Consider the following 12,448-nt stretch of genomic DNA (forward strand, 5'->3'; position numbering starts at 1 on the left):
TTGTCTATAATGTTAATTTGAAGAAGAAAAAAAAAAGAAACCAGTCCTTTAACTTTCATGCACGACCTCACGACAGCCAGTATGAAGTCATTCCATTTTTCACTTTTCAGCAGGACGGATTGCTGAGTTTGAACATCGGATTCATGCTCTTGCTTTTGCTGCTCGGGACCAAACATTGGAAGCAGGCCTCTGGACGATAGTTTTCACACTGGATCCGGGTTCAAATTTCCCACCCTTATATATATATATATATATATATATATTATTTTTTATTTATTTATATATATTTATATATTTATATATATATATATATATATATATATTTATATATATATATATATATATATATATATATATATATATATATATTTATATATATATATATATATATTTATATATATATATATATATATATTTATATATTTATATATATATATATATTTATATATATTTATATATATATATTAGGGGTGTGAATTGCCTAGTACCTGGCGATTCGATTCATATCACGATTCCTAGGTCACGATTTGATTCAATACCGATTAATCCCGATACGAATCAAAAAATTGATAATTGCCATTTTCTTTTTTTTTACTCAAATTTAGAAAATACTAATCAGTAAACATGTACACTGTAATATTTGTATGAAAATGTCTTTATTTATCTGAAAATTCAGGCTTTGTAACTGAGCCACTGCATTCAACAAACAATCTGTTTCATGTTTGAACAGCACTGAAATCAAATATTAAGGCTTAATGTTCCGTTAATAGAACATTCTTCCATGCTTAAAGTGTGAATCCTAACCCGAAGTAAGACGTTTTGTTGAATATTCCCATAAAAAAAAAATGGATGTTTATCGAATCGATTTGAGAATTGCGCGCTGTAATATCGCGATATATTTTTTTATGACACCCCTAATATATATATATATATATATATATATATATGTGTAATCTTTGCAGTATTTATCAAGATCCTTCCCTTGCAGTCTGGAGCCGACAGTTCAAATAGTGTGCGGCGGCGTAAAGGCGCTCCATTTAGCCGTAATTACCATCCATCCATCACTGCTAACATTATCCGGGGTCGAGCCCCCTTGTGCCCCCTGGTGCCCTTTTTTGCCTCGCCCTGGCCTCTCGCTCCCCCCCCCCCCACACGCCCCCCACCCCCAACCCGCAGACATGCGGTCTCTGCCGCAATTATGGCGAGTTGCAGCCCTGAACTGCAGCCGAGCGGGAGGAGCCGCTGTTGTGACGGCCGCCGCCGCCGCCCAACCCGCCTTCCGCCACGTTGACCCCCCGCAACGCCACGTTCACCCCCCGGCTGCTGTTCGCAGGAAAAAGGACTGGCAGGCCCCCGTTTAGAGAGAAGACATTTGGTTTGTCTACCGGCGCGAGGCCGGGGTCAGCCGGCCACCTGACTCGCGCGTCACACGGCGCTGACTTATGGCGCGGCGTGTCACCGCTGTAACAAGAGGTCGACGGCGGCGGCGCCCCCGTTTACAAGCGAAGGGTCACTTCCTCTCTCAGTCTTTACAATATGCTCCCTTGAAGGGGCCGCCTCGGCCAGGCGGGAAAAAAAAAAAGGGACGGGTGAAGTAAGGGTGGCAAAATGAGGATTTGTCCGCTGCAAGATGGTGGCGGCGAACTTCACTTCATATTGCCATGAAAGACAAATTTCTCTTTTCTACCAACTGGCGCTATGAAAAGAAGAAGCGACGGCGGTGTTCGGTTTAGGTGAACGGTATGAGATTTTTTCTAATAGGTTTTTTGGTGAGCTAACAAATACACGCACGCACGCACGCACGCACGCACGCACAAAAAAATAAAAATAAAAAATAAATAAATAAAGAGCAATGATGATGACATTTCCGAATGAACAATACTGAGCTCTTTATAGAAAGAAAAAAAAGAAAAAAAAAAGAAGAAGCGAGGGTAGAAAAACATGAGCTAGGTGCCGTGTAGTTGAACATTTTTAGAATTGATTATGCTATCAATTATTCCACCCAGAGGTGGCAAATCCAGGTCCAGAAAGTAAAAACCCTGCCACAGTTTGGCTTTAGCCTTTGACGCTAGCTAGCTTGCTAGCACCCGACGAGCAAGTAAACGAGCACCAAGGGAGCTAGCTAGCTTACTCTTTGGACCTGGATTTGGACCTTTGCCTTGGCGTGAATTCCCTCCAGTAGGATTTGGCCGTACCAGCTCTGCCTGCTTCCAAACAAAATGGCTGACTGAGCATTACGATTTTTTTTTTCTTCTTTCCACGGGTGAGCTACTTTTGGGTGACGGGGATGTCTAACACACGCACACAAAATTCCATTATGAATTTGATCAGTATTGCTAATTGATAGGATTGCAATAATTGTCTTAAGCCAGTTTGCATACAAGACGACAGCGACGTTCCCGACAGAACGTCGTCAGCAACCGAATGAAGCAAACAAAAACATTGAGTTACATTTTCCAAACTGACAGGAAGTTGCTGCGCTGACGCCGCCATCATTAAGCCATCACGGCGCATCCTCGTGCAGTCGCTCCGGTACCGACAACCTGTCATGCCGCAGACGACGACTTCTTCATGTCCCGGTGGCCTCTAATGAGCGCGAGAGTTTTTCGTTTTTTTTTAATAATGATACTTTTTGGCTAATGACTGCACTTGAATGCATCTCCACAGACGAGCACAGAGAGAAGCATGCGTCGTTTCTGCAAATGAGCTTTTCGCACCTGCTCGTCCTTTCATTAATGTTGTCTGCTCAAATGCGAAACACACACAAAGTAGATGTGTGTGTGTTTCCGTGATATAAATTCACAGGTTACCCTAATACACGATATCCATTTTTACAGCAACAACTATTCTAACTTGACTTTTCTCAATGACGCTACTCCACTTCTTGACCACGTGAAAAATAACCAGAGGTGGCAAATCCAGGTCCAGAAAGTAAAAACCCTGCCACAGTTTAGATTTAGCCCCTTGTGCTAGCTAGCTAGCTAGCTAGCTCCCTAGCTGCTAAAGGAGCACCTAGCGAGCTAGCTAGCTAGTTAGCTAGTTATGCTAGCTAGCTCTCTAGCTGCTAAAGGAGTACCTAGCGAGCTAGCTTGCTAGTTAGCTAGTTGTGCTAGCTAGCTCTCTAGCTGCTAAAGGAGCACCTAGCGAGCTAGCTAGTTAGCAATAGGGGCTAAAGCCAAACTGTTTGCAGGGTTTTTACTTCCTGGACCTGGATTTGCCACCTTTGAAAATAACAATGGAGGAGGAAGGAAATTCACATTTTCAAGCTGCATAATTGAACAGTCACTGTTTTAAGTTTGTGTCAGCTAAAGCAGTGGTGCCCAACCACCACCGGGCCGCACAGTTGAAAGAATAAAAAAAAAAATATATATATATATAATATATGTATCATTCATAAGCATTACCATATTAAAGTGTTGTTGTTACCCTTTTCATGGTGTTTGCGCTGCTAGTACAGGTACATAAAAGTACATCGTGGATTTGCGTTTGTTGTTGTAGCCTTTTATTAATCAGCCGCCGAACAGCCATTTTCATTTTTTTATTTTTTATTAGGTGAATTCACATTTTCAAACTATACTTCTTTAATTTAACCCACGAATTCTGAATTGTTCTGGACTATGAAGGTTTTGTGTAAAATGAGCAAACTAATTGTGATTTATTTAATGGCCTCTCCAGGTCTGGTGTGCATGAAGTCGAGCACGTCGGTGGTGGAGCTCGTTATGCTGCTTTGCTCTCAAGTAAGTTTGCATTCCACTTGCCCGGAGGTTCTTTTGACCCGAGGTACGGGCTTCCAAGTCGAAAGTATTTTGCCGGAAGGGGGGGGTGACGTGACATGAGAAAACACGGTGAGAGAGCGACGACAAATGTTGGGATGTCAGATTTTCATCACAATCACGAGGAGGAGGAGGAATTTGTTTTTTTGTTGAGCTGCTCTCCACTTTTGAAAAATGATCACATTTTGTGCACCCAACAGTGGAAAACTTTTGTCTGGTGTTCAACTTTTTTTCTCTACAATACATTTATTGTCAGTTATACACGATTGATGTGGTATTTTGTGGGCTGCCCCCCCCCCCCCCCCCCCACAAAGGATACAATACTACACTCAGTTGGGTCAAAAACCGAGGTGGCAAATCCAGGTCCAGGAAGTAAAAACCCTGCCACAGTTTGGCTTTAGCCTCGGGTGATAGTTAGCTAGCTCCCTAGCTAGCTCTAATGGTGCTCGTTTACCTGCTAGGGAGCTGGGCGCTTGGCTTTAGCCCCTAGTGCTAGCTAGCTAGCTAGCTAGCTAGCCAGCCATGATGCTCGCCTGCTTGGGAGCTAGTTAGATAGCACCTGGGGCTAAGGCCAAACTGTGGTTTTGAGTTTTTACTTTCTGGACCTGGATTTGCCACCTCTGGTAAAAAAATAACCAAGTATGCATCAAAAATGGACCGATCTACTTTCTACAACTTTCTGGGTTGTTTTATTAAAAAAAAAGTTGGGTCAAATTGACAAAGTGGATCGATCCATTTTTGATCCATAATTGGGTTACTTTTGACCCAACTTTTTTTTACAGTGTACAAAAAGTATTTCTATTTCGTAGCTCTACAACCTGGTCAACAATTTGACCAGCAACCTGTAGATTGAACCACAATGGAAAAGTCCATCACCGCTGCTTCCCAAAAGCTTATCGTGGTTTTGTTTATGTCAAAAGTTCCCGCCGCTGACGACCAGCAAACGGCAGCAGCGACTTTCTCGCCTCCTCAGCCCCCCCCACCCCCGCCCGTCGGTGACTGATTACCTCGGCGCTGACCCCGCGAGGATCTTGTTAAGCCCTTGTCTTAAGCAAGGCCGGAGCCCCGATGTAGCAGTTCGAAGGGAGATATTTAACATACCTTCTGTCAGCCCATCAGTCTTGCGTGGGGGGGGGGGCCATGAGGAAGCCATTAGGCGCTGCCTCGTTCGTGGATGCAGACGCGAGAAGTTGGACGGTCGCGGCCGCGAATGTCCTCTTTCCGGCCTCGCTTCTTACGGGAGCTGTCATTCAGGTTCCCGGCCCATCCCCCAACCCAAAAACAAACACAACTTGCAAATGGGACAGCTGGCGTTGAGTTATTGAAAGATCCCTGACGGGCTCCCCTTTTTTCTGCGGGAGATTTGGATTTATTGCACGTAAGAGCATGAGCGTGCCGGGGCCAGAACCCCCCCCCCCCCCAATATTTTTTTTTTTCTCCCTGGACCCTCAGATAGCATTACGGCCGCTCAAGAGGTTTTTGCCATGAGGGGCTCTGGGGATGAAACTCGGGTGGAGATATCGATCAAACCAAAAGGTGAAGCGCCGCGCGTCCTTTTTCACGGCCTTTCACGCTGATGGATGGACGAGCACTAATTTCGCTATTAGCAACCAGCCAACGTTACAAAAACAAAAACAGTAGGACGTTTCTCCAAGCAGGCTTCATCAGTTCATGCAACTACAATCACTCTTAAGTCAAATGTTAGCTAGCAACACAAGGCAAATTTTTTTTTCCAAGGAACGGCTCGTAACTTGAGAAACTCAAGCACGAGGGATGGGAATATTTTCACTGTCTCACGATTCGATTTGATTCCAATTTTTGGCTCTGCAATTCGATTCAAAAAAGATTTTTGATTCAAAATGATTTGATTCAAAATGATTTCTACTTCAATTTATAGATGTGCGAAGAATTGTCATGATCTACTCCAGTCTGACTCGCTAATGCTAATTAGCGCGCTACTCGCGGCACTTTTATCACTCAAAAGAATGACTATTCATACAAAACGCTTCATGAATGTATACAGAGAAGAATTAACATTACCCACCGGCATATGATCTTCCTACACTGCAAAAAAAACAAAAAAAAAATTATTGGCATAACTTGATTGTGACTTTTTCCTTCTACTGTCTAATGTGGCTTCAACTTAACAGTGTATGAGAACGCGCGGAGCCACACTGCCCCTAAGTGGCCAAATCGGGTACAACATGAAAAGCGTTCCCAGTAAAGGCACACACACAAACAAAAGTAAGACAGTATCAAATCATTTTAATAAAATTGATTTTGGGACATTCAAAATCGATTCTGTATCGTACTAAATGAAAATCGTAATTCTTATCAGAATCGATTTTTTGGCACACCCCTATCAAGCACCATTCTTTAAAACATTTTGGTGGGAGGGTCAATTTACTTGTGGTTTTTGCTATTTCTTACAGAGCTTGGTCCCAAATCCCTGCAGATTGTGGGGGGGGGTCCCTGTACAATCCACTAGTAACTGACCCCCGCCCCCCGCCTTAAAAGTTTTGTAATTGCATATCGATGCCACAAGATGGCGGCTAAAATGCAAGCTATGCCTTAAATGAAACTCCTCAACTCACTTCACCATGAGAAGGCACAGAAACATTGCACAGAAGCCCTCACCCCACCCCCGCCATAATGCGTTGGGACAGGGAGGAGAGTGCTTCGCTGACCCTTGAACTCCCACTGTTTTGCGGCCTGTCACTTTTCTGCATAAATTAGCGCTAATGGAACACCTCTTCTTCTTCATGCATACTCATGGCGGCAATCACGGCGCGACGGGCCGCAAACGCCGAAGCTTTCTCTTCTTTCCCGGTCTGAGCGGGAAAGGTCAAGCAGCTCTGTTTCTTGTAACAGTTTGAGTGTACGCGAGGGAAGGGAGGGGATGGGAGGGAGACGGTGGCGGCGGCGGGTGCGAAGGAGTGGAGCCAGTGGAGATTTAGGGACGGAATGCCTCCAGATGTGGAGAGTTTCGGCGAGCAGATAAAAGCAAAGGCTCCATGCGCACTGACAGGTCGGATCCGAGCGCTCACAAATACTCGCCGCCTGCTGAATCTCAGCGAAGATGAAAGCAGAAGAAAAAAAAACATTATGGGAGTTATGGGACTTGAGGGTCCGTAACTGTGTTCTGTCATTGATGGGAAAATGCTGAAAAATGATCCTGCTGGTTGAAATTCTCACAATCCCACAATGGAGCTAGCTAGCTAGCTAGCACCTTGGGGCTAAATGCCACAGTTTGGCTTTAGCCCCTGATGCTAGCTAGCTAGCTAGCTAGCTAGCTCCCTAGCAGGTAAACAAGCACCAGTGGAGCTCGCTCGCTAGCACCTTGGGGCTAAATGCCACAGTTTGGCTTTAGCACCTGATGCTAGCTAGCTAGCTAGCTCCCTAGCAGGTAAACAAGCACCAGTGGAGCGAGCTAGCTAGCACCTTGGGGCTAAATGCCACAGTTTGGCTTTAGCCCCTGATGCTAGCTAGCTAGCTAGCTCCCTAGCAGGTAAACAAGCACCAGTGGAGCGAGCTCGCTAGCACCTTGGGGCTAAATGCCACAGTTTGGCTTTAGCCCCTGATGCTAGCTAGCTAGCTAGCTCCCTAGCAGGTAAACAAGCACCATTGGAGCTAGCTAGCTAGCTAGCACCTACCTACCTATCTATCTATCTATCTATCTATCTATCTATCTATCTATCTATCTATCTATCTATCTATCTATCTATCTATCTATCTATCTATCTATCTATCTATCTATCTATCTCATCTATCTCTTCATTTTACTGTGTCTTCTATACAAAATATGCCAATGGGGAAAAAAGATCATAGAAAATTAATTGCCATTAATTGCATGTAATTTAAAGGAAAATACACTATCAGGACATATCGGTCTTTCTCGAAAATGATCTGTCATTGTTTTGTTTTTTTTAATGCATGAAAAGTACTACTGGTATCATTATCGGTGAGTATTCAAGAGTTGAGTACTTGAACTGGTATCTGTCTGGAGAAAAAAAGTGGAATCAAGCATCCCTCATCGTTACACATTTGGTCAGTGGTAGCCACGGACTTTTCTGTACCCTGGTGCCGATTGTTTACAAACACGATTCAATCCTGTCAATCAAAAGAAAACTTGTCAGATTGAGCCGTCGCCGACTGTAGGTGTCGCGCGCGCTTCCGTTTCCGTGTTTATTTTCATCACGTGAGCGCTTGAGCGGGCCGCGCACAATTCCCTGTCCAAATCCACGGCAGCTTAGTCCAAAGGCTGACACTGTATCACAGCAAAGAGGGGAAGAGATGGGGGGGGGGGCGAGGGGGGGGGGGGGTTGTGTAAGGGTTGGGGGGTTACTGGCAACATTTGGAGACCAGACGCTCAGCAGTTTGCTCGCAGCGTCTCCTTTCCTTTACCGACACGTGTGCAGGTCACTGGCGTGTGTAACGTCATGTTACCGTCAGGTAAGATGAGCGCGAGCTCACCGGCACGCTTGGACGACGCTGTGCGCAATCACGCGCACGTTGACATCAAACGCATTCAATAAGCTCAATTATTTGATCAGAATTTTTTTCCTGTAACGGCTACGTTTCCCCTTGGTGGTTTTTACGGTAGAGAAGCCTGCCTTTCCCACAGCGATGGGGCGCGCCCGTCTAATCATTTCCAGAGACGGCCAATGGCAAAATCAGGGGCAGGCAAGGTGGGGGCGGGGGGCCGCTCGCTCGCTCGCTCGCTCGCTACTCTGTCACTGCGCAGGCCGGAGGAAATGGCCGCATTTAAAGCGGGAGGATACGGTTTCATCCCGCAATTATGTCTCTGCATTGTTTACAGATCTTTTCACCGAGCGGGATGGCGCGATCACACATGTGCTTTGCAGCTTCTCACCGCCGCCGTTGTCTTGTCGTGAATTGAACGCTCTTTCTTTTCTTACAGAATGAAGCAATCCTACGATGGTGTATTAGGGCCACATATAATTGTTTTTTTTCAGAGGGGGGGGTAATATTCCGAGAAAAAAGCTTGCAAAGTTGCCACTTAATAAAGTCACATTTTTGCAAGTTTTTTTCTTGACAATTTGCCACTTCATTAATTGGCAAATTTGTAAGAAAAAAACTTTAAAATGTTCCACTTTATAATATCGTAGGTTTGCAACTTTATAAAGTGGCAAATTTGCAAGAAAAAATTTGCTAATTTACCACTTTATAAAGTCAGAAATTTGCGACTTTATTAAGTGGAAAATTTGTGACAAAAAATCTTGCAAATTTGCGATATTTTTTGTGTGCAAATTTGCCACTTTATTAAAGCCAATTTTGCGACTTTATTAGGTGGAAAATTTGTGACTTTATGAAGTGGAAAATTTGCAAGAAAAAAAGCGCAAATCTGCAACTTAATAATGTGGGAAATTTGTCCTTTTTTTCTCGCAAATTTGCCACTTTTTAAATTCTCAAATTTTGGACTTTATAAAGTGGCAAATTTGCACGTTTTTTTTTCTCTGAATATTGCCCCCACCCTCTAAAAAATATATTTACATGTGGCCCTAGTATGACGTCATACATTCCTCTGTGCAATTCTAACGGAATAGACTTGTAACATTTGCGCCCGACTGTTGTTTTCTTGCTAGGAGTGGCAGAACTCCATACAGAAGAACGCCGGTTTGGCCTTTATTGAGCTCATCAACGAGGGAAGGTATGCAATCAATGCAGCACAAAGAGGATGCCAAGCAAAGTCATCTCATCTGTTCATTTTCATTCTCAAGCGCAAGCGGGAACATCCGAATGAAGTCATTAATTGCAGCTGCGATTAGTGTTGGCTTTTTCCATTTCTTGGAATGCTCATCAAACTTTGACGTCTTACAGAATATCGGCCACGTTAGATTGCATAGGCCATGGTGTCAAACTCAAGGCCCGGGGGCCAGATCCGGCTCTCCACATCATTTTATGTGGCCCCCCACATAAGCAAATTGTGTGTCAGCTTCCATGATTGTTGCTAAAATCTGTACCAAAATTTCTAATTATCACATGTGATCGATAATAACATTGAGATTTTGTTATACTTTTTACACTTGAACAATAACTGAACAATTCTCCTTCATTTCTGATTTCAGAACTAGTAATTTATCAATTTTACGCTTAAATTCAATAATACAACATGTATGTGGTTTCACTGTCAAAATTGCCCTTTGAGCGCAACTAAAAAGTGGCTATTACAAAAATGTGTTTAACACCCGGGTTTGCCAAAGAAAAAAGAAAAGCCTCATCCATCTGTTGAGGGTCTCTGCTTCCGATTGGGGCTCATTGTGGCAAATTCCCAAGTAGAAGTTCATCCAGCACTGGAAACGGCTGCTTGAAATCAAAAGGGCCGACTTACTATATAATTTCTGCCTCCATGCGTGCTTAAGACTTTTTTTTTTTGCCATGTTATGATAGACAGCAGACACGTCGACACAATTTCATGTTGATCGCCGGGAAAACTGCTGTCACGGGCTGATTGTTTTTAGCTTTCCAATTGGCGCCGCATTTGGAATGCCAATAGGAAGTCTTCCAGATTGTTGAGTTCCCCAAAAGCTGATTCACTCAAAATAAAAATGTTAACTGCCAGCAGCAATCGTCAACAGCACCCCCATGTTTGTCCAAACAATCTATTTTTGTCTCAAACTCAAAACTAATGTTGCCGACATGCGGACCCTTTTGTCAGAGCGGGTCACATTTCATCAGAACCGATGTCAAATGTACACAAAATGGGAGTGTTTAAATATGATGAAGAATATTCCCCAGAATGCAGCCACACTCTGGTCATGACCGCCTCGTCGTGGCGCTGTCCTTCTCCCCCTTGCTTTTTACGGGCGTGGACCAGACTCGAGCAAGGGGGGGTCGGGGTGGGGTGGTGGTGTTCCGTTAAGCAGATCAGGAGCGGCTCAGCCACCTCACCCATCTGCTGACCCATCTGGCCCCGGCCCTCCCGCTCCGATGCCCCACTTGGCCCAGGATCCTCCCTGTGCCCCCCCCCCGTCCCGGTTGGCACCGGGACAAAGAGTCCGTGGTGGTGTCACACTGGCATGCGCTGTCCATGGTTCTGAGTTATTGTTAGCTGGTAATTGAACAGTCAGTATGCACAATTGTTACCAATTCCGAAGTGTCTTGACTTTGAAAAATTCTCTTGAGAAGCCAACAGCGCTAAGTCGGTTTCAGAGCAGAACGACAAAATGCCTGAATGACTGAAGTCTCTTATTTCTGTGTGGTGAAGCCAACGTCTTCCTGGCACGACGGCGTATTAGGGCCACGTATAAAAATTGCGGGGGCAATATTCGGAGAAAAAACTCACAAATTTGCCACTTAAAAAAGTGGCAAATTTGCAAGAAAAAATTCATAAATTTGCGACTTTATATAGTGGAAAGTTTGCGAGTTTAAAAAGTGTCAAATTTTCAAGAAAAAAATCTTAAATTTGAGACTTTATATACTGGACAATTTGCGAGTTTAAAAAAGGCAGATTTGCGAGTTTATAAAGTAGCAAACTTGCGACTTTCAAGTGGCAGATTTGCGATCTTATTTGCAAGAAAAAGCTTGTAAATTTGCGTCTTTATAAAGTGGAAAATTTTCGAGTTTAAAAAGTGGCAGATTTGCCAGAAAAAAATCTTAAATTTGAGACTTTATATACTGGACAATTTGCGAGTTTATAAAGTAGCAAACTTACGACTTTCAAGTGGCAGATTTGCGATCTTATTTGCAAGAAAAAGCTTGTAAATTTGCGTCTTTATAAAGTGGAAAATTTTCGAGTTTAAAAAGTGGCAGATTTGCCAGAAAAAAATCTTAAATTTGAGACTTTATATACTGGACAATTTGCGAGTTTATAAAGTAGCAAACTTGCGACTTTCAAGTGGCAGATTTGCGATCTTATTTGCAAGAAAAAGCTTGTCAATTTGCGTCTTTATAAAGTGGAAAATTTTCGAGTTGAAAAAGTGGCAGATTTGCCAGAAAAAAATCTTAAATTTGAGACTTTATATACTGGACAATTTGTGAGTTTAAAAAAGGCAGATTTGTGAGTTTATAAAGTAGCAAACTTGCGACTTTCAAGTGGCAGATTTGCGATCTTATTTGCAAGAAAAAGCTTGTAAATTTGCGTCTTTATAAAGTGGAAAATTTTCGAGTTTAAAAAGTGGCAGATTTGCCAGAAAAAAATCTTAAATTTGAGACTTTATATACTGGACAATTTGCGAGTTTAAAAAAGGCAGATTTGCGAGTTTATAAAGTAGCAAACTTGCGACTTTGAAGTGGCAGATTTGCGATCTTATTTGCAAGAAAAAGCTTGTCAATTTGCGTCTTTATAAAGTGGAAAAATTTCGAGTTTAAAAAGTGGCAAATTTGTGAGTTTATAAAGCGGCAAATTTGCCAGAAAAAAACTTGTAAATGTGCGACTTTATTAAGTGGAAAATTTGCGGAAAACTCAGAAACTTTTGAGAAATACACGTATCGTACTAATTGGATGTTTGTGCCAATACTTTTTGGTCGGGTTTTTAAATAAGGAGATAGTAATTGCTTTAGCAGAGATTAACCATATGATGGTAAGCATTTGAGTTCATTTGTTAAAATGTATATTTACTTGTACATTTGTTTCCAGAATTATTTACACATTCATAAAAAAAATTTTTTTTGTACAAGTATCTAAGTTGATACGTACGTCTCCATCCTGCCTT

General features: G+C 42.9%; 1 protein-coding gene across 1 annotated transcript in view; it reads left to right on the forward strand.

The window, feature by feature from the left end:
* The window catches only part of nbeab (neurobeachin b), a 263,722-nt gene that overhangs the window by 101,960 nt on the left and 149,314 nt on the right, over positions 1-12,448 (forward strand). The window contains exons 33-34 of the mRNA XM_086080779.1: positions 3,676-3,737; positions 9,380-9,444. Coding sequence (XP_085936905.1) covers positions 3,676-3,737; positions 9,380-9,444 — 127 coding nt within the window. The remainder of the gene's footprint in view (positions 1-3,675; positions 3,738-9,379; positions 9,445-12,448) is intronic.

This window comes from Leptonotus elevatus, chromosome 7 (assembly GCF_054856555.1).
Source record: "Leptonotus elevatus isolate MCC_2025b chromosome 7, RoL_Lele_1.0, whole genome shotgun sequence".
NCBI classification, from domain to species: Eukaryota; Metazoa; Chordata; class Actinopteri; order Syngnathiformes; family Syngnathidae; genus Leptonotus; species Leptonotus elevatus.